This window comes from Elephantulus edwardii, unplaced genomic scaffold, assembly GCF_000299155.1.
Source record: "Elephantulus edwardii isolate Elephantulus edwardi_28Jun2011 unplaced genomic scaffold, EleEdw1.0 scaffold00229, whole genome shotgun sequence".
Classification (NCBI taxonomy): domain Eukaryota; kingdom Metazoa; phylum Chordata; class Mammalia; order Macroscelidea; family Macroscelididae; genus Elephantulus; species Elephantulus edwardii.
In genome coordinates this window covers 1,180,876-1,203,915 of record NW_006399979.1, presented here as the reverse complement: position 1 = coordinate 1,203,915, position 23,040 = coordinate 1,180,876, and the positions used below count along the sequence as shown (strand labels likewise).

Sequence of the window (23,040 nt, the reverse complement as noted above, 5' to 3'; positions counted from 1 at the left end):
TGTTGACTTTCTTTTTTCTTTATCTACTTTCTTTTCTTGGGTGTGTTGTTGGGAGGGGCCAGTCCTTGGAGGAGATTATGATTCAAAAGTGGAGGATTAGTTTAAGAGAGGAAGACCTTCAATAAGATGAGTTGACAGAGTAACTATAACAATGGGTTCAAGTATATCAGGAGCAATGAGGATGACACAGGATAGCACAAGATTTAGATTTGTTTTCAGAGGGTCACTATGAGTCAGTGTACTTGATGGCAGATAATAACAACCAGCTCTCTTTTTTAAAGTAAATTCATCTTTCTCTTTATTTTCCTGAAGTTTTTGTAGTCTGAAGGGTTCTGTGTTTTCTGTTTTTCTCTTTCTTCTTGCTTTCTCTAGAAACTCCATCAGCTCTGATTTAATATTTATCCCAATGTATTTCTAGTCATTATTTGTAGCATTGACATCTCTCCCTTTTCTAAAATTGTATTTCTTAGACCTCTATGTTTGATTATTGAGGTAATATATTGGATTTAACCTGTCCCAAAGAAGTTTACTAATTCTTTATGCAGATTAATTCTTTCTTTTAAAGATTATCTCTGTTAGTGATGTCAGAATTCTTTCTGTTTTCTGGGCCTGAACCCTTGTAATTGTTCTCTGCTATTTTTTAACTTTACTCCAGGTTCACGTGATCCGAGAAGTGGCTTCCATGGCTCAGGAGAAGCTTGGAGTGTCTTGTGAAGTAATTGATCTGAGAACTATAATACCGTGGGATGTAGATACAGTTTGTAAGGTATGGATATTGGTCATCCTTGACTTATGTCAACATCTGGGAATGAAAACATTAGCAAATTGTATGCTGAAATATTGTATTTAATATATATAAGGATAGTATGCATAAAAGAACAAGAAATCAAACAAACAAAACCCCTCAAACAATACAGTTTTAAATGCAATTTTTCTGTATTTAAATATGTCTTTTGCTGAGCATTGTCTGTATGACGTATTTCATGATTGAATGTCATTTCCTTATTATTTTGAGCCAAATTTATTGAATATTTGCAAAGTATTGTTTTACAGTGTGAATTTTATGAGCTTTTTCAACTTATTTAAAACTTAAAATTTGTTACTGTAAAAGTATGTGGCCTCACATTTAGCTTAATGCTCAGGAAATGAGTCCCTTTAGGTTTCTTTTGTCTGTCATAGTGCTATTTAAAATATTACAAAAGTGTGTCCTTCATACAGCCTACTCAGGTACAGTTGTGTGAATGATGATATGGAGTAAAGAAAGAAGCATTTTAGGTATATTGAGGTCAACTATGATTTTTTTACTTGTTTTTAGTTATTGTCTGATAAGCTAAGTTTAATTTAGTCAGGTGAATATTTTTGCTGAATTGTCATTTATCTTCAAAAGAAATAGGAAAGGGTTATTTTTAAAAAATAACTCTTTGTATCGCATTAATACAGCAACAGCTGTGTGATTCTTGTTGATGATTTATTGTTTTCTATCTAAGTAATCTCTTTTTCTTTTGGTCTCATTAGGGTGATATTGTTCTAAAGTAAGAATTGTTGTTATGTGCCATCAAGTCGGAACTGACTTATAGCTGACCCTTCAGTAGGTTTTCAGAGACAGTAAATTGCACAAGAGGAGATTACCCATACTTCTCCTGCAAAGCAGGTGGTGGATTTGAACTGTGTAGGATTCACAAAATACCCTCTCAAGGATATAATTTTTGTACAGTAGATATCCATTGTTTTATTGTCTAGCTAAATTAATGTGCATATCTACTGCCATGCCTATAATGTTACTGAAAACCTGCTAGAGGGTCAGCTTTTACAGCAGTTCCAACTCATTGGCACACAACAACAACAACATTCCCATATTGGTACAAAGGCTAAGCTTACTTTCTCAATACCCCCCCTCCAAATTAGGTAACTGTGTTGTGTAAACTCAGCTGACAGATTTGTGTTTACCTGTAATGAGCCTTATATACATCATATGCAGTGTTAGCCAGACCATGGCCATGTCTTAGCAAGTGCAGTGATCATTGCTATGCTGAATCATTGCTTTAAATATAACCATGCATGCTGAAAGTGTGAGAAGGGCAGGAGTCTGCCCAAAATGTGGTAGGGAGCCATCTGTGTTCTTAGAACTCTTAAGAACTTGGTGTGAAAGTTCCTGCATGACTTGCATAATGTTCATGGTCAGTCTGATGCCCTTACAGTTACTTTGGTGAAGCCAAGAGCCTCACTAATGTGTGGAGTTCCATGGGGTTCACTGCATGCCTCTTCCCTCCAGTCTGTGTGGTACTGAAATAAAGACATGGTTAAGCCTCCTGCAACTCCTCAGCTGCCTGCTCAGGTTTATTTTCCTATTGACCACTGAATCTGAGTGTCTAGTGTTAACTTATTGCCTCAGACCAGACTTTTTCTTTTTTTAAATAATTTTAATGAACATTTACAGAGAATTTGAATTTCCATTCATTCATTGCTGCACTTCTCTACCCGCCCAGCCCTCTCCCACCGCCCCCCAGTTCACTCCTCTCTTTCAAAAGTAAAAGAAAGACTCCCTCCCTGGTACACAATCCCCCCCGCACTCCTCCCACCGCCCCAACAGACCTGACTTTTAATGTAAAGAGCAAAATACCTGTCCATGGATGTACCATCTTGAGGACAGAATTCAGACATGATAGTAATAATTATGTATATTTGCTTTTTATTTTTTCTTGATTTTTTGCTTTACAAAAATAGCTTTGGCATTCTATAGCTTTCATATGTGTTTTTTAGGTGACCTAAATTAATATAAACTCTATATAACTTCTATAAAAGTGTAGAATGAAGTGTTTTTAGGTGAGTTACTGTTTTTGTTTATTGTTGGTAGAAACTGACTTATAGCTGATCCTTCAGTGCATTTTCAGAGACCATTAATTGCATGGTAGGAGATTACCCATATTTCTCCTGTTGAGCAGCTGGTGGATTTGAACCTTATACCTTTGAGTTCCCTGCTCAACTCCTTAACTTTAAGCCACCAGAGTTCCTTTAGGCAATTTAGATGATTTTATAATTTGGTACAAGATTTAAGACTTGTTATAGTGAATATTCCCATAGAATCACTTGACACTCTCTAAACACTTGGCAAGATTACAAATGGTTGCAATAATATTCTGAGGCTTTAAATATACTACAAGCAGTTTTCCAGATATATATTTTTCCTAGAACTACATGGAAACAATGATACTTTTTGCTAGCATTATCATAGCATTCTGCTATCAAATTTTCTTTCAAATAGTGCAGTGGTCCTAATTATGACTAATGTGGAGCTGACAGTGTTTATACTCGACTTGACTTGCTTATGACAGCTAGCCTTCATGTGTTCTAAAGTTTGTATTTTTAGTGTAAATCGGGCCTTCTCATGGGTTAGGATGTCTTGCTGTTTAGAGTTTGGGATTATTGAGAAATGATCAGTGCACGTACTTTTAGACTTTTTCTATAGGGTGTGGCTTTACTGGCAATTTGACTTCACCAGGGAATCCACAGAAGAAAGATGGGTAATCTCCCTTATTTACAGCCTTTTCAAACCTGCTGGATGATTAGCTTTGTTTTAATTTCCAACTGGGCAAAAAATGAGAAACATCTAAAAAATTAATGTAATAACACCCCAGTGGAGAACTGAAAAAGCAGAATACAAAAAAAAAGAAAGAAAAATTGAGAGCTAGAGGAGAAAAAAAACTATTTATTTGCATTGTTATCTCTGTATCTCAATATTTGTATCCATTTGTGTGGAGCTCTGTTTTATTAAATTGACTAGTGATGTCTTTGTATGTTCCTGGTTTTGTGGTCCCTTCGATTTCTTTTCTCTTGAGACAGATGAAGGAGCAGACTAGAGACTGAATAAGGAAGAGGTGAATCAAGCCTGACTTGTTAGCATCGTTGTTTTACTTTTATGTAGAAGGCTTTTATCATGCTGTTTTTCTGTTTGATGACTTTCTAGTTGAGATGGTGAAAGCCAAATTGTTATTTCTTGATTACTCTGTGTCTGTTCATGAATCTTGTCATTGCTGGTACAATCTTCTTTTTCCTTTCATGTAGGAGAGAAGAAATAATTGAGCACTTAACTCTGTGATCTTATTTAGAGATTCTTTAAAGAAAAGGTTCCCATAACAAAGCATTGATATTAAAAGTTAAGTACTTTTTGTTTAATTGTACTTATGCTTTTAACTTTTACCTTATTATTTGTATACAAAATGAAAAATCAATATTTGTAATGCCCTTTACCTAGTGCTCAGCTTTATCAGTTGTTTTTGTATTACGACAAAATTGGATCCTGGAGCTTGATTTGTTGCTACTTAAATTTGACACTAATGCATCTTTTGGAATACTCAGACAAAATAAGTCGATTAAAGGTAAAAATGATGTATTCAACACATAAATTAGCAGACAGCACATAGTAAAATGGGTTTAGGATTGAATTGGTTAATGTAATCAGAATTTAATATGTTTCAAATATAGCCTAAGTTTCTGATTTATTAAGCTTTGCAACACTGTTGGAAGTTATAAATCTGAAACATTTTTTTGTGAACAGGAAAAGCAGTAGAAATTTTGACTACCCTTCAGGAAGGTGACAAAATTGGAGACTTGAGTAGATCTAGAAGTCACAGCCAGTTTTCTCCTTTAGTTCTGAATGTGGGCTATGGAAGAGCTAAGATGGAATCCTCTGAGAAGAACGGAAATTCCTCATTTTTGAAGTGGTTAGAAGACAGAATGGGTTCAATTAGAAGAGTAGCTTTACTATGTCATATAAGAGCTGAAAGCCCTTTATAGAGTGGTAAATTGACAAGAGATGATCTATAACTGGGAATTACGCTAACACAAAGGTAGGCAGTTTGAATCCACCAACTGCTCCATGGGAGAAAGATAGGGAGTCTCCTCCTTGTACACTTTGCAATCTCTGAAAACTAACTGGAGAGTTAGCTGTGAATAGGTCCTGACTCAATGATACAACAACTAACTTGGTTTTATCCAGAAGCTTAGAGAATGTTTCTTGGATACGTAATTCCAAGTCTTAAGCACACAGCCAGTCTACTTTACAAGTTATTTTCCAAAGTCTAAAATTGTGTATGGTGGGAAGCTAAAAAATAAATCAGAAGATATCTAAAAATGCTAAGAGACAATAATGCTTTCGAAGAAAGTTATGGAGAAGCTTGTTTAGGATTAGAGGTAAACATCAGTGGACCGAGTCTCTAAAGCCACCACATAATCTCTAACTTCCTCTATTTCTTCTTGGATTAATGTTATTTGTCTCTGTTCTATTAGCCCAAAAGGGCAATGAGTTTATCCTCCCATCCTGGATGGTTTTAACATCAGTATACAATAAAAAAATTACCAAGTATATGAAGAGAGTCCCACAAAATGAAATAAAGCACTCTAAAATCAAAGCCACTGCTGCCAATTAGACTTAGACTTAATGATGACCTTCCATTGAATTTCTCCATTGTAATTTTTTACAAGAGGAGATGGCCCAGTTTGCTTCCACAAAGCTGTTGGTGGGTTTCAAGTGTTGACCTGTGGGTTAAAAATCAAGCTGATGATTACCACGAGAATGGTTAATAACTGGAAGAGAGTGTGAGATGGTGCCTTTTTTGGCTTGCTAGTTACAATCAGCTTCTTGCTCTAGAGACGGACTACACAAGTTCAGCTTCTGAAAATCAAGTGCACAGAACAGGTAGGATATGTGCACTTTTATGTATACATATATTACAACACATTGCTGGTGAATCGATTGATACTTATGACAACCTTCCTTTGATTTCTGAGATTGTAAATCGTTATGACAAGAGATCATTCGTCTTTCTCCTGTGGAACAACTGTTGAATTTGTACTGCTGTTCTTTAGGTTAGCAATTATTCTTCAATGGAATTTATAAAAAGCCCCCAAAACACTAAAGAGAGTGCTCTTGTTTATTTTTTTCACTCTCCTTAGCTTCAACCTCCAGTGAGCCCACTTAATGTCTCAGGAAGAGCCTGGTGTGTTTTAGCCAGGAGGGGTTTCTTTTACCATTCAACCTTGTCCACACCCTTTGTTCATTTTCTCTTTATAACTCAGCTTAGCTGTCACACTGATGTGAAACAGGAGCTCATAACTAAAGCCTTCTCTTCCAAGTCTTCCCAGGAGTAAAAAGAGTGGTTAAGTGTTGTGGGCTTTAATGGACTTTCCTGCTGAGCTACAGACCACATTCAAAATGAGTTAAAAAGTGAGCTGCGATGTTGTTAACAAAGCAGTGGCTGAGAGAAATGGTGTCAGCCCTTGAGGTATCCTCAAACTTGAAAGACAGATTTTCCTAAGTAAGTAGAAATTCAGAGAAGCTGCCTATGGAAAATAAGAATTTAATTTTTGACTTGATAGAAAAGTTTTGTGAATCATATTGTTATTTAACTTAGACTAAATTAATTATATACACACAAGGGGAAGGAAGCATAGAGGGGGGGCTAATTTTCATAGGCTTATAGAGAACATTGACTATAATTATAACACTTTCACACTGGATTTAAAGATCAATATTTTCCAAATACTGAAATAAATAAAGGTTGCCTTTACCCCTGTAGTTAGCAGTATGTTGACAATTTGAACTTTCTCACTAGTGTCTGTGAAGATTGGCCTGGCTTTCTGTTCCTGAAAGGCCACAGCCCCGAAAACTGTATAATGGAGCTCTGCTCTGCATGCATGGACTCATCATGGGCCCGCGTTGATTCAGTGGTATTTACACTACCACCCTCCCAACTGCACCCCCTCCACCCCAGCTTGGAATCTTTTTCTTTGCTACCTTATCTCTCTCTATTCAATCTCAAAGCAGATCTTACCAGCTTTACCTGCACAATATAGCCCAAAACTTACCACTATCTCTATTGCTCTTGTCTTTGACCCTGGTCCAAACCACTAACCTGTCTCATCTGAGTTTTGGCTATGGTGTCCCACCTACTGCCTCTGCTTTTCATCTTTCCTGGCCTTTGGCAGAGTCGAGCCTTTAAAATGTGAGTCAGATCATGCCCTTTCTATTTTCAGAGGCCTCGTTAGTTTTCCATTAAACTTAGTGGAAAAGTCGAATGCCTTCTGAAGGCCTGCCTGGATTTGCCTGTGTCTAATCTGACTGCTTTCCAAATCCCACTGGGCAATGCACATGTCCAGTAAAACTCTTTCCCTAAATAGCCTTTCACTGTTACTCGAATCTTATTTTATCATTAAGGACTCCCTGACTGGTTTATTTTATGTGAAAACCTATTGCTCTGCCAAACCCCCTTTCACTTTTTGTCTCTTTCTTTTTCTCCATAGTAATTTGTTATTGTTTGGTGCTATCAAAGTAAGTAGGACTCATAACGACCCTATAAATAACAGATCTGAACCTTGTTTGGTCCTCTGCCATCTCATAATTTCAAACATACTCAAGTCCATTGAAGCATCCACTGAGTCAATTCATCTGGTTGACAGTCTTCTTCTTTTTTGCCGGTCTTCCACCTTTCCAGCCATGATGTCCCTCTCCAAGAGTTATCCTCTCCTAGCAACATGCCTTAAGTGTTTGAGGTGAAGGTTTGTCCTTTATGCCTCCAAGGAGCATTCTGCCTGGACTTTCTCCATGACATAGCTATTCTTTTAGTAGTTCACGGGATGTTCAGTACTCTTCTTTAGAACCACTACTCAAGAGTGTCATTTCTTCTTCTGTCATCCTTATTCATTGTCCAGTTTTTAGATGCATAGCAAGTGACTGAAAAGATCATGGCCTCATATCAGATGCACCTAGGTTCTCAAATTGATGTCATTGCTCCTCAGTAATTTGGAGCGATCCCAGACTGCACACTGTTGTGGATCCAAGTAAAATGGAGTAATAAACAGTTTCATTCTTTTTTCCATCTGTCATGCTGGTCCAGTGTTGGAGATTTTTGTATTTTGTACTCTTGTTGTTGAGATGGAATCCATCATGAAGGCTGCAGTCTTTGATCTTCGTCAGCAATTAACTCAAGTCCTCTTCACTTTTAGCAAGCAAAGTTGTGTCACCTGCATAATGTACTTTACTGATAAGTCTTCTTCAGATCTTGATGCCACATTCATGGAGTCCAGCTTCTTGAATGCTTTGCTCAGCACGCAGATTGAATAGGTGTGGAGAAAGGATAAAACTGTTGTGAATACTTTTTCTGATTTTAAACCATGTACTGTTCAGACAAGTGCCTTTATCTAAGAATAAGTTTAGCATAAGCACAATTAAGTGTTCTGGGATTCTCATTCTTCTCAAGGTTAGCCATAATTTGCTATGATCTACACAGTTAAATGCCTTTGCATAGTCAATAAAATATAAATATAAATAAACATTCTTGTAGTCTCTGCTTTCAGCCAGCATCCATCTGAAATCAGCAGTACTGTCCATGATGTCACAGCCTCTTCTAAATACAAACTGAAATAACAATTCTCTGTCAATGTACTGTTACGTTGTTTTTTGAATGTTCTTCAGTAATATTTTGCTTCCTTGTGATAGTAGTGATAATTGATAATTTATACATTCTTTTGGATTGCCTCTTATGAATGTAAACAGATATGAATCTCTTCTAGTCAGTTGTCCAGGTATGTAAAATTGTATTTTATGTAATTTTGCTGTATATGTTATTAATATGTATTATTATTATATTAATTTACATTAATTCTTCTTCCCTTATTAGAGGGTTGTTGTGATAGCAGAGAATTTTGTCTGTTGATTCACTATTAAACAGTCAGTAGATGAAATAATGCCTAGAAAATGATTGGTGCTCAATAAATACTTGCTGACAAGTAGTCAAAAATATTGTTATAAAAAATTGTTATATAACAAATGTTATAATGAACTGTTTTGAACTTAGTGCTTTTTGTTAATACGAAAGTTTAAAAAGTAACTTAAGAATATTGTTTTGGAGCTCCGATGGCCTAGTGGCAAGAAGCTGCACTGCAATCCCAGAAATCGCAGTTCAAATCCACCAGATGCTCTGCTGGAGGAGGGACAGTCTCCTCCTGTTCCAGTCAGATCTGATTTGACGGTACACACACACAAAATAGTAAAATAAAAAATTAAAAAAAAAGGAATATTGTTTCTTGAATAACTCTAGTTTTTTAATTATAAATGAAAATATTTATTTAAATGTTGTTTTCCTTTATTTGTTTTTCTTAATGATTAATAAATTGTTACTGTGGTATATAGATATTATTAATTTCATTTCTCATTAAAATAGAACCAGTTTGTCTATTCTGAAAGGTAAAGTGAAATGAACTATTTAGAGAATCTTAGTTCTCTGGCTTTTGAGAAAGGGATTCTTATGGATATTTACTTTTCTGCATAGATTGTTGTTGTTTGTGGGTTTTTTGTTGTTTGTTTGTTTGTGGGGTTTTTTTTTTAGCAAATATGCTTTATTTAAAATGCATGCTTTGGTGAAAGTGGGCTGACGCTCATTTGATGTCAACACAAAACAAAGACAAGTATAGAGTATTTACCGGTTCTTTGTTGGCTGGTTTTGTATAGCATTTTCAAGGGCCTGCGGCTGTTTGCCATTATTTCAGCATTCCCTGTTTTATCTCTGGGGTACGTTATAAAACTGAATTGTGGGGCAAACATTAGTCAAATTATTTACTATTTCCTGGAACACAGGGCCATATTCTAGTATGATCAGAGCATCAGAAAAATGGAATTCCTTTTGTTAAAACTTTATATTCTCAATTTAAAAGTAAAGGAGAAAAGTGGCAAAGATTTTTCAAAAACTACTTCCTGCTGAAATGGGGTGAAGCCAGAGAGGAGGCTTGGGTCAAATTGGTTGATATTGAAAGCTGGTTAACAGGAACTGTCCCATTATCTGATTTAAGGCTTCAATTTGATGAGTCAGACAGTGGTGCTATGAGACTCAAGTCCCAGAGTTCGTATGCTTCAGAACTGTAGTGAGGAGAGGTCTTTTGAAGAAGATCTCCCCATTCAGGCCACCAGATGGAAAGTCCAAACTCACTACAGTCCAGAAACAGCACTAGACTGTTTTCAATTGTTAATTGTTGTGTAATAGATACTCATTTTGTTGAACAACTTGGAATGTCTAACCTTTTGGTGTCACTTTGTCTCTCTTTTTCTTTCTACATGTATTTATATCTATAAATGTTATGTGCATCCAAATCAATCATGACATAACAACCCTATGAATTGCTGAACTGAACCTTGTGACAATCTCCACCATGCTCAAGTTCACTGCTGTAGTTACCTTGTCAACTGATTTTATTGAGAGCCTTGCTCTCTTTTTGCTGACTTTTTACTTTTTCTAGATGATGATTTTTTTCAGGGACTGGAAGCCCAAAGTATGGGAGATGTAGTTTTACCATCTTTGCCTTTAAGGAACACTATGGTTTGCATTTCTTCCAAGATGGATTTGCTTGTTCTTTTGAAAGTCTATGAGATATGTAATACTTTTTTCTAACACCACAGTATAAGGCATTGATTCTTCTTCAGTCATCCTTATTTATTGCTCAGTTTTAAAATGTGTATGAAACAATGGGAAATTATATGACATAATAACAATAAAAAGAAGTGGCTGACACAGAAGAATTTCAAGAAACAACATATGATCTAGAGGCAATAGTGATGAAGGACGAAGTGCAGGCTGCACTGTTGGCAAACAAATAAAGCACTAGGAATTGATGGAATATCAATTGACATATTTCAACAAACAGATGCTGCCCTGAAAGTGCTCACCAAGTTGTGCCAAGAAATCTGGAGGATATCTACTTGGCTAACTGACTGGAAGAGATTTATATTTGTTCCCATTCCAAAGAAAGGTGACCCAAGAGCGTGTGAAAATTATCAAGTAATATCACTGATATCACACAAAATCCTGCTAAAGATTATCCAGAAATGACTGGGACAGTACATTGACAGAGAACTACCCGAAATACAGGCTGTGTTTAGAAGAGGTCATGGAACTAGGGACATTATTGACAATGTCAGATGGACTTGGCAGAAAGCAGAGAGTACCAGAAGAATGTCTGTGTTTGATTGACTATGCAAAGGGATTTGACTGTATGTATCACAACAAATTGTGGCTAATCTTGAAGAAAATGGGAATCCCAGTACACTAGATTGTAAATGGAAAACCTATTCTTGAACCAGGAAGTAGTCTCAGAACAGAGCCAGGAAACATTGCATGGTTCAAAATCAGGAAAGGAGTGTGTCAGGGATGCATCCTATCTCTGCACTTTTTCAATCTCTATGTATAACATCATTCAGGCATCAAGATTTGAGGAAGATTCATCAACAGCCTATGTTTTGCAGATGACAGAACCTTGCTTGCTGAAACTGAAGAAGACCTGAAACACTTACTCTATAAGGTCAAGGACTGTAGCCATCAATATGGATTGAAGCTCAACATCAAGAAGACAATGATTCTCATAACTGGGCCAATTGGCAGCACCATGATAGATGGAGAAGAGATTGAGGTTGTTCACAATTACAGCTTGCTAGGCTTCATAATAAAGTTTATATGTATATGTACATAAAAATGTAGATATTAGTAGTAGTTGTTGTTGGTATTGTGTACCATCAAAATCTGAACTTATTCATAGTTGACTCTCCAGAGAGTTTTCAGAGGCTGTAAATTGCAGGAGTTAGGTTTGAACTGCCAGCCGTTATTGGGCAGTGCAATTCCTTATTACTAAACCACCAAAACTCCCTAGCAAAGTAGTAGCAGTGCATATTTTATAGGGAGTTCTGCCTAAAGGCAGGCGGTTTGAATCCCCCAACTACTCCACAGGAGAAAGATAGAAGGCATTCCCTTCTTGTGTGTTTTACAGCCTCTGAAAACTCACTGGAGCTTCTGCTCTGAGTTGGTTCTGACTGGATGGCACATAACAATAACAACAAATCTATCATCTATCTATCTATCTATCTATCTATCTATCTATCTATCTATCTATCTATCATCTATCTATCTATCTACCTATCTATATCTATATCTCCTATTTTATATGTGTTATGTATCACTCACTCCCTGATTGCCATGGAGTAGGATCTGACTCATTGCTGACTCTCCAGCAGGTTTCCCAGGCTATAATCATATGGGAGGGGATTACCTGCCTTTCTCCTGTAGAGTAGTTCATGGATTTGAATTGCCTGCTTTTGGGCTTTTAGTTCAACTCTTTACCCATGAGGCCATTAGAGCTCCCAATATTTTTTGTAATATCTGTGTGTGTGTGTGTGTGTGTGTGTATGTGTATGATTTTATCATTCTTAGATAATTTAATCCAAATGAATATGAATTTTGATACCATTTTAAGACATTTGCATTTATTGAGTATATAGTTACTTACCTCTTTAAACCAATGAATAAGGATGACAGAAGAATTGATGCCTTTGTGCTGTGATATTGGAGAAGAGCACTGAACATCATATGGACAACTGAGAGAACAAACAAATACGTTTTGGAGAGGGTGAAGCCATAGTGTTCTTTGAAGGCAAGGATAATGAGGCTTTACCTTATATACTTTGGACATGTTGCTAGTAGGGGCTATTCCTTGGAGAGAGACATGATGTTGGGAAGGGTGGAGGGTTTGTGAAAGAGAGGAAGACCCTCAACCAGGTGGATTGACATGGTGACTGCCACAGTAGGCTCTATTGTGTCAGGGAGTGTGAGGATGGCACAGGATACGACAGGGTTCAGATCTTTTGCTCATAGAGTCTCTGTGAGTTGTACTTGACTCAATGGCACCTAACAACCACAAGCTTTAATAAACGCCCATGCTTAACTTTTCTGGTTTTAAACCTTTTAGAATTTAAATTCATTTTGTTTTCCTGACACATTTTCACTTAGATGTATCTGGAATCCAAATTACTCATCATAACTAAGCAAGTGATTGGCCAAAGAAGGCATGCACTATTTTCGCAGTAATTAAGAGTACAAGCTTATGCAAACAACAAATGCTGGTGAGGTTGTGGAGAAACTGGAACCCTTATTTACTCTTGGTGGGAGTGTAAAATGGTACAACCACCATGGAAGGCAGTATGGCACTTTCTCAAAAAGTTGCAAATAGAAATACAATTTGACCCAGAAAATCCACTACTGGGAATATACCCCAAAGAGACCATAACTGACATCCAAGCAGATATTTGTTCACAATAGTAAAGAGTTGGAAACAACTCAAATGCCCATCAACAAACAAATGGATAATGAAGCTGTGGTATATTCACACAATGGAATACTGTGCTGCACTGAAAAAAAACAAGAAACAGATGAGAGAAAGAACTGTTTAAAAGGTATATATAATTAAGTATTATCGTCATGACATGAGTCCAGAACGAAAGCTGCATAGTGGAGTGGACTTGGGGGGAGGGACTGTATAACAATGAAAAAAATTTTCTTTTACTTTTCAAAGTGAAGAATGAACTGGAGGGGATGGACGGTGGACAGGGAGAAAAGTGCAACAATAAATGAATGGAAATTAAACATTTCTGTAAATTTTCATTAAAATTAATAATAATAATAAATTTCTTTTTTTAAAAAATTGAAGTTTAGATTCCTGGATCTGGGATCTTTGATCATATTTTATAGAACATATAATAATAAAGACAATAAAGTTAACTTTTACTGAAAAAAAAAGAAAAACAAGGAAGTCATGAATTATTACGCAAAATGGGTAACCATGGAAGATGTTATGCTGAGTGAAGTATTTCAGTCACAAAAGAATAAATACTGTTTAATGCCATTGTTGTAAAATGAGACTGACATCGGGGATGGGGGGAAACTGCAGAAAGAGGGGATAGTGTACACTGAATTGAAACAGATGAGGGAGAGAACCGTTTAAAAGGAATATATGATTACGTATTATTTTCATGACAAGAGCTGGATAGTAAAGTGGACTGAATGGGGGTTGTATAACAATGAAATATTGTTTTTTTCTTTTCAAAGAGAAAAGCAAACTGGTGGGGGAGGGATGGGCAGAGAGGAAAATGTGCAACAATGAATGAATGGAAATTAAAAAAAGAAAAAGCACAGAAGAAAAATAAAAAAAGACTAAGGTGCACCTGAAAAATCAAAACATTTGACTGACTGGCTAGTGATAAGCTGCACTGCTAACCTGTTCAGATCCATCAGCTGCTCAGTGGGAGAAAGATATGCAGTCTCCTCCTGTGCCATTCATTGCCTCTGAAAACCCTCTAGATGGTACTTAATGAATGGTAATGGTTCCTTCCTTAGAGAGTTAGCTGTTCTTTGCATATCTTTTAAACTAAATTCCAAGTTCAAGGAATCCGATATTATCTAGCATATACTTTGTCCAGTCATCCAGGACATACAGGTAACTGACAGACTTCCAATATAGAATCCTCAAAGTTCTTTAAATACTTGTTTACTATTTATTAAATGAAGCAGGACAGCAGACATTTGTTAATAATCAAATTGTCTGCTTCTATGTATATATCCAGAAAAAAGAGTTGCTTTACTACCTGGAAAAAAAAAAGAGTACAGCTTACTGTTAAAATACTATTACTTGAATTTTTGCTTTTCAGAATCTTTGTTCCTCTTGCTTCCTTCTTTTTGTTCCAATCATGGAGTGAATTTATGGTGGAAGGAATCAGCCTGAGTTAGTTCCATTTTGTTCTTATTCCAGAGATGACCCTCTGACGTTTTTGGCTTTCATGGGTGCTGTAGACAGCTTCTGATAAATGTTTTTCTATTTATGCACACTCTCTGCTCTCCTGAAATAATCTCTTGGTGTTTTGAGGTTCCTGGTAGGTGCTTATTGTTTAAATTTCACCAAAACTATGGAATGGCATAGAATGGACTTTCTGTTCTTATTGTACTCCTACTATTCTTCCCTCTTTTGTCTCTCATTTCTTTTTTAACATTAAGGTATGTAGCAACAAATGAAGACATACCTATTATGCAAATGATTATTTGTTAACATTGGCTGCTTTGTTTGCAAAAAAAAAAAAAAAGACCTTAGTGGTTTTCTTTAAATAACAAATTTATTGCTTTCAATTGGAGTAGGCTAAAAGTTAGAATTCAAAGTTTGGTTTTCAGGTGAGGTCCTTTTTTTTCCCCCTAAAAAAAAAGGCTATTTCAGCTTCTGGTAGCTTCTTTTAGCCCTGGCTGTCATGAACATGTGCATGCATCTGCATGCGTGTCTATGTTCATATGGTATCTTCCCCTGTATGCATCCTTATAGCCATTCTGGTTTTTTTTTATAACTCAGTAGTAATTACATTTAGAATCCATTTTACTCTTGTATGATATAATTAGGATGATCTTCCCTCCTATTTTAAGTAAGATCACATGTTATTGTTATATGCTGTCCAGTTACATGCACCTCATAATGAGCCTATGTACAACAGCTCTGAACCCGGCTCTATCCTGTGCCAACCTTATTGTCTCTGACACACACACCCTCATTACCCCAGTCACTGAGTCGATCCAGCTCATCAAGGGTCCTCCTCTCTTTCTCTGTCCCTACACCCTTCTAAGCATGAAGTCCTTCTCCAAGGACTGATCCCTCCTTGCAACATGCCCAGAGTATGTTAGACGAAACCTCAAAATCTTTGCCTACAAGGAGTAACCTGGTTTCACTCTCTTCAGGACAGACATGTTTGTTATTCTAATGGTCTGTAATGTATTCAGTACTCTTCTCCAGCACTATACGTAGGTACTATTGTTGTTGTTAGATGCCACCAAGTTTTGTATGACTCATACTGACTCTCTGAATATCAGATCTGAACCCTGTCCTAACACTGTTTCAGCCTCATTATATTGCCACACTATAGCCTGTTGTTAAAAGCATTATGTTAATACATCTCATTGAAGGTCTTCCCCTGAAGGTCTTCCCATGGTATAGGGGTCAGAGTTTCAATACTTATTTTTTTTTGGGATATGATTTAATCCATAGTGGATAATTATAGGGGCAGGACAAGACTTTCAAGATTCTGCAAATCACAGAGATGCTGGAATGATTTAAGCTATGGCATGAAGGAGTGACTCTAGTTGAGAAAGAAGCCTCAGTATCTGGATTTAACATACTCTCTTCCTATTGCTTCACAGTGTTCCCCCCGCCCATTTTTGCTAAAGAAGAATTTATTGGACTATTCTCTAAGTAACTTAAGGTGGGCAGAGCAAAATGGGGCTAGATAAGTTCCATAAGCAGAGATTTTTTTTTTTCTCAAAAACAATAATGAGGACTTGATAATGGCAATTGTGGGATTGAAATTGGGAAAGAGTTAAATTTTGGTGATCTGATTGTAAATAGGTGGTGTGTTAGATTGTTGGAATAATTCCTGACTATTACTGATCCTATATACAAACAGAAGGTGCTTTTGTAGTGGCTATTGAGTTATGCTAATTGACATCTCTCTGGCAGTTCAAATCCACCAGCCATTCTGCAGGAGAAAATTGGACAATCTCTGACCATACAGCCTCTGAAAAGTCACTGGAGGTTCAGTTCTGAGTCAATTCCAACTTGACAGCAGTGAGTGACAGTCTACTTCCATGGGTGTTGATGTTGGATCCAAATAAAATGAAATTTTTAATGACTTCAGTCTTTTTCTCAGCTGTTCCGATTTGTGCGTTGTTCCAGGTCTGAACTTTTGAATTTTCCTGTTGAGTTGTATTCTATACTGAAGGCTGTAGTCTTTGATCTTTATCAGGAAGTGAGTCAAGTCCTTTTCACTTTTAGCCAGCTAGATTGTCATCTGCATATTACAGGTTAGATTAATGGTAAGGAGTTGTGCTGCTATGCCAAAGGCAAATGGTTTGAAACCACTAGCTGCTATGAAGAGAACAACAGGTCATCTGTGTGATTTACTGCCTCTGAAAATCCACTGAAGGGTCCGCTTTGAGTTAGTTCTGACTCAGCAGCATAAACAATAAAGAGCTATCCTCTAATCCTTCTTCATGTAATGCAACTTCTCATTTTATTTGCACAACACACAGATTGAAGAACTATAGTGAAAGGATATAACCCTGGTTCATACCATTCCTGATTTTAAACCACATAGTATTCTTTGTTCTTTGAAATTACTTTGTCTAAGTCTGTTTACAAGTTCTGCACTAGCAGGATTAAATGCTCCCAGATTATTATTTTTTTCTGCCTTAAGTGTTGGTCATCATTTATATATAAATGATGAAATTGCTTAGTTTTGCATTTGCACTTGTTTCTTAATCCGTATACATATGTGTAAAGTATGTTTAGAAGTCCATAGTAAGACTTAAGCTAAACAAAACCCCCTTGATTGTATTTTGTGAGTTCAGTTCTAATTGTGTAGCCTTTTAAAGTTTTTTTATTTTTAAGAATTATTTTGATTTTACTTTTTATTAAAATTGCTAACAGTTATAATGTATATGATCTGTTCTTTTCCCTGAATGACTTTTAAGTTGGTTTTATAGGAAAGTTGAAAATGTTGCTTTTGTTGTTGGGCATTGTTAAATTGACTTCAGTGACTCGTATACAACAGATTCAAATCTTGCCTTCTCCTGCGCCAACCTCGCCATCCTCACTGTGCATAAACCTACTGTTGCAGACATGATGTCAATCTGTTTCCTTGAGGGTCTTATTTTAGTGACAGTACAATCACAAATCTTGCCAGATCAAATTATTTTCATCTTGTTTGAAGAACTCAGTCACTGAATAGTAGTATTCATTTTTTCCCCCATGAAGTTTTTCATTTATATGGGAGAGAAAAAGAGATAAAAACTTAGGGAGAGAAAAAGAAGAGAATGAATGAGAAAAAGAACATTCCCAAAGGGTAGGGGGATGGGAAGAGGAGCTGTTAACCAATGGTAGCCACTAGAGGCCTCTCTTAAGCCAACTTTTATCTTTATTTCACTAAGTTTCCATAGTGGGTCCTGTTTCTCTTATCATTATAAATGTAACTTATTTTCTGTTTTAATTATGAGTAAATACTATGGAAATTGTTTTATTCTAGGACAAATATTATAATGAAATACAAATGTTTATATGTCAGAACAACTGAAAATCTGCTGCATGGAAAATAACATTTTAGGACTCGTTCTTTCTACTCTTCTATTTCACTAAGTCCATCTTTAGTAAAAACATGTAATTCAAAATAAAAAATGATAAGTGTCTTTTAGTACAAGGATATATGGGTTTAAACTGAGTGTCGATTTTAACATGTTCTGTTTAATCATGGAAATAGTTGATACTTTTCTGACATAGATGATAAGGTACATCTGTTTTAAGCTGTATGTTAAAAATAAAGTGTACTTATTTAGATATACAAAGCCTTAATGCTATAATTTTACTCAGGATAAAATGAAATAACCTGAGACTGGCTCAGTATAGGGCAGGTTTCAGAGCTATGCTACATAGGGTCTCTTGAGTCGTGGAGACTTGATGGCGCATGATAATAAGGAAAATATGTCTTAATTTCAGTTTGAAAATATTTTGCAGGTGGTTTGCCCTTGTAGTAAAAACACAAAAACAGTTCAGTATAGCTGAGAAAAGCCAGGTTTTGGGTCCAGTTCTGAAAAGAAGAAGCTTGACAATTTGAACTGCCTGCCCTTGAGGTAGCAGTGCAATATCGTATCCACTAGGCCACCAGAGCTCCCTGGCAGTTTGAAAGTTGTCTTCACCCTTTCCAGGTTATTCTTCAGCTGGAATTTTTTGTGTGTGTCATAGCCATAATTAGTTAGTTGTACTAACAGGAACAAGTTCTAGGGTCTCAGAGTCAGTATTTGGGATATGTATATTATAGTTATACTTTCTCCATAATCCTTGAGTCATTATGCCTGTAAATATTTGTTGAGTTTGGATTTTTTTTTTAATAGGAGGAAGAGCTAGTAATTCAGATAGGAAAAATATATTGAACATCACTCTTACCATCTGGACTATTTTGGTATGATATTTTTAATATTACTTAAAGATTGAGAATGATAACTAGATTCAGGCCTAATTTTATATATAGATTTTTATATTATAGTACTTAGTATGTGCCTGTTGTGAATTATCGAGTCAGAAAAAACTCATAACTGACTCTCCAACAGGTTGTCAGAGGCAGTAAATCATGTGGGAGGAGGATTGCCCATCTTTCTCCTGCAGAACAGCTGGCGAGTCTGCACCTTGTGACTCTGGGATGGCACCAGAGCTTCAAGTGATAAATAAAAAGGTTAAAACTACACACTTTACCCATATCTCCTTTAATATCCATAATACATCTTTAAATTAGGCAACATTTTATTTTATAAATGAGGAGATAGGCTTGGAAGAAGGTGAACTTAGAAACTTGTCATTGACTACAGATCTGTTGAGTGGAAGCACTGGGCTCAATTCAAATTGTTGGACTTGAGAATCATTGCTTACTCATTATGGTCTCAGTCTCTCAACTAGAAGTTGAACAGGATTTTCTAATATTCTTAGTTTAAAATTTTACATGTCAGAACTTATATTTGTTTGCTTTCTGATTTTTTCCCCTTTGACAGCTATTTAAGTTACATTCTCCCAATAAACTGGTACATGCATTTACAAAATTGCAACATTTTTGCTGCAATAAGTACAGTTGTCTTGCTTTTTCTATTATACAATTTGTTTAGCAATGTCTGTAATAATTTAAGTAAAAAATATTTTATTGGAATTTGTATAAAAGTTTTTTCTTTTTAAAGCCAAATTAGGAAATAGAGTGTTTACCCCCTAATTTTTCCACTCTAAAATTTGGCCTGTTCTTATAAGTCATAAATAATAAGCTCTTTCAAATGCATGTGCTTTGCCACATTTTCCTTATTCTACCCACCCTCTACCCCAAGAATTGATTTGGCATTCCACTTGTTCATATTTTCTTTCATATCACTAAGTTATGTAGTTTCTTGTGTAACCATTCCACATATGTTGTTAAGGTTGTTTTTTTCTTAAAAACTATGAACTTTTGTTTATAAGAAATTGTTATTTTATTTTTTCCTTCTTTGCTCTTCTTTCTATTTTTTTGAGTTATAGTAAAAAATAAATAAATAAACAAACAAACAAACAAACAAACCCCCTAAAGTCCTACTTTAGCATGCCCACAAAACATATAGGAATCCTTTCAAATTCAGTTTTAGATCTTTAGAGTTTATTTTTCAATATGGCTTTCCTAGTTATCCTTTTGACTTTACCATGGATATGAGTAGGAATATGAGAATGGTGCCTATCCATCAAGGGGATTGACTGTCTACCAATTTATAAAAGGGTTGACTAGTCTCACCAGGCCACAAGGGGATTGACTAGTCTCATCATTAAGTTGAGCAAACCAGTAGCAGAAGGAGAGACCTTCCCCACCTCAACGAAAAGGGAGAAGGAAGAAAATGTAGGGTGCCCTTTAAGAGAGACCAGACATTCTTGCTCCAGCTACACCTATGTCAGCAGCAGCCATGGCTAACCTAGAGATCTGACATGAGATGAAACCTTGGCACTGCTATACCATTGGAACCAGAGCTAAGAGCCTTTGCCCAAGTTTGGTGGATAACTGGGGGCGGGGGTGGGGGTGGGGGGCTCATAATTGGCAGGACTGAGAAGTTAACACTGGCTAAGACTTAGGAGGGGGGAGCCTGTATTGGCAGGACTGAGAACTTTTTAACACAGGTCTAAAGTAATGAGGCTGAGATGCCTGTGTGCACATTTCAAAAGCTGTCCTAACTGTATTCTGCTCCTAATCTGGATTATAACCTTTTGACTTCACCAACATGGTTCTGTTTAGCCTGTGAGCTAGTGCAACAGATTTTGGACCCCACAAAGCAGGAAGACTGGTGTTGAGATGATTAGAAAGAGGTATGGGAGCATGGGGGACATGTCTGACCTCATGGGAGTGAGTTTTGTATTTTTGATGCTGTTGACGGGGGGCGGGGGGGTGGTGAGCACAGTTCCCATTTGTGAAGTTGGTAAAGGTCTGACATGGCCATCCCCACATGGTCCTTGTCTTTTTACAAGGTCAGTTCTCTAAACCTAGCCATTTTTAAAAGAATTGATTGTTGTTGAGAATATACACAGTAGCATATACAGCAGTTTTACAACTTATACATAAACAGTTTGGTGGTACTGGTCATATTCTTTCAGTTGTGTATCAATCTTCATCTTTTTCTGAATTTGTTCCTTCTCAATTAACATAAATTGAGAAAACAAAGTTCTCACAACAAGACAAACAAAAGCATGGAAAATGGATAAAAGATTGAAGGTGTCAAGAATTTCTCTTTACTTAGGTCTCCAGTGAATATCCATGGAACTAAGTCAACAAATCAGTGTATTGCTTTGTGATCTCCTGCAGAGGGCATCTTTTGAAGTTCCAGTGAACAATTATGTCAACTTAAAGAGCAGGATGCATCTGGCTCCAAACCATGTTAGTTTCCATTGTTTCAGATGCTTGTAAAAGTTGACAGTAACATTGAGATTGTTAACAGCTTCAGCTTGCTTGGTTCCACAGTCAACATTGTTGGTACAAGTAGCCAGGAAATCAAAAGATAAATTAAATTGAGAATATCTGCTGTCAATGACCTTTCCAGAATACTGAAGAGCAACAATGTCAGTCTAGAGACTAAAGTGCTCCTGATCCAGGCCATGGTCTTTGCAATTACTTGCTATGGATCAGAGAGCTGGACAATGACTAGTGAGGATAGAAGAAGAATTGATGCCTTTGATCTGTGGTGTTAGAGAAGAGTATTGAACATACCATGGACTGCTAGGAGAACATATAGGTTCATCCTGGAAAGGATGAAACCAGTATGCTACCTGGAGGCAAGGATTTTGAAGCTTCACCTGGCATACTTTGGGCATGTTGCAAGGAAGGATCAGTTGTTGGAGAGGGACATCTTGCGTGGGAGGGTGGAGGAACAGCACAAGAGAGGCATAACCTGGATGAGATGATTGACTCAGTGACTAGGCTAATGGCAGTGAATGTGTCAAAGACAATGAGGTTGGCTCAAGATAGACTAGGGTTTAGAACTAGTACGTAGGGTTGCTATGAGTCGCAAGCATCTTGATGGCATGTCACAACAGAAGGATAGGGAGCTCTGGTGGCCTAGTGGTAAGAAGTTGCACTGCACTCCGAAAGGCATGTACCAGCTGCTCCCAGGAAAAAGATGGACAGTCTCCTCTCATGTGATTACCTGCCTCTGAAACCCTGCCAAAGGGTCAGCTGTGGGTTAGCTTTGACTCCATGATACACAACAACAACAACAAAGAAGGACTGATGACTTTCAGTTGTAGTGTTAGCAAAGAATATTGAATAACCATAGACTGCCACAAGAATAAACAAATCTGTCTTGGAGAAGTACCCGGAGTCCTTCTTGAAAACAATCATAGTGAGATTTTGTTTCATAACAAATTTTAAACATGTTTTGGATGCAAAGATTTAATAGTAATGGAGAAAGAATTTAGTCCTTATGTGCACCTTTAAAAAAAATTTATTGAAATTTTAATGAAAGTTTACCAAGAACTTAGATTTTCATTCATTCATTCATTCATTGTTGCACATTTTCCTCCCTACCTACAGCACATTTTTTTTTTACCCAATTCACTTTTCTCTTTAGGAAAATTCTTTCATTGTAACACAATTTCTCTCTCCCCCAACTTTGCTATGCACCTCTTATTCTGGTCTATTGTCATGCAAATAATAGCTAATCATATATTCCTTTTAAACAGTTCTTTTCCTTATCTGTTTCACTGCAGTGTACATTATTTACCTCATCTTTCTTAGTTTTCCTCCAAACCCATGTCAGTCCTGTTTTACAACAGTGGCACTATGCAGTATTTGTCCTTTTGTGACTGAGATATTTTACCCAGCAGAATGTTCTTCAGGATCCCTCATATTGTGTAATATTATGAGTTCCTTGTTTTTCAGTATTGTGTAGTATTCCATTGTGTGAATATACCACAGCTTATCTATCCATTCATTTGTTGATGGGCACTTGGGTTGTTTACATCTCTTTGTTGTTGTGAACAACACAGCAGTGAACATAGATGTGCATATATCTGTTTGGGTGGCAGTTCTGCTTTCCTAGATTATATTCCCAGTAGTGCAATTGCTGGGTCAAATAGTATTTCTATTTCCATCTTTTTGAG

The 23,040-nt window shown here is 36.6% G+C and overlaps 1 protein-coding gene across 1 annotated transcript in view; it reads left to right on the top strand.

Annotated features, from left to right (window-relative positions):
* BCKDHB (branched chain keto acid dehydrogenase E1, beta polypeptide) overlaps positions 1 to 23,040 on the top strand; it is a 454,972-nt gene that overhangs the window by 186,323 nt on the left and 245,609 nt on the right. The window contains exon 8 of the mRNA XM_006898429.1: positions 656 to 766. Coding sequence (XP_006898491.1) covers positions 656 to 766 — 111 coding nt within the window. The remainder of the gene's footprint in view (positions 1 to 655; positions 767 to 23,040) is intronic.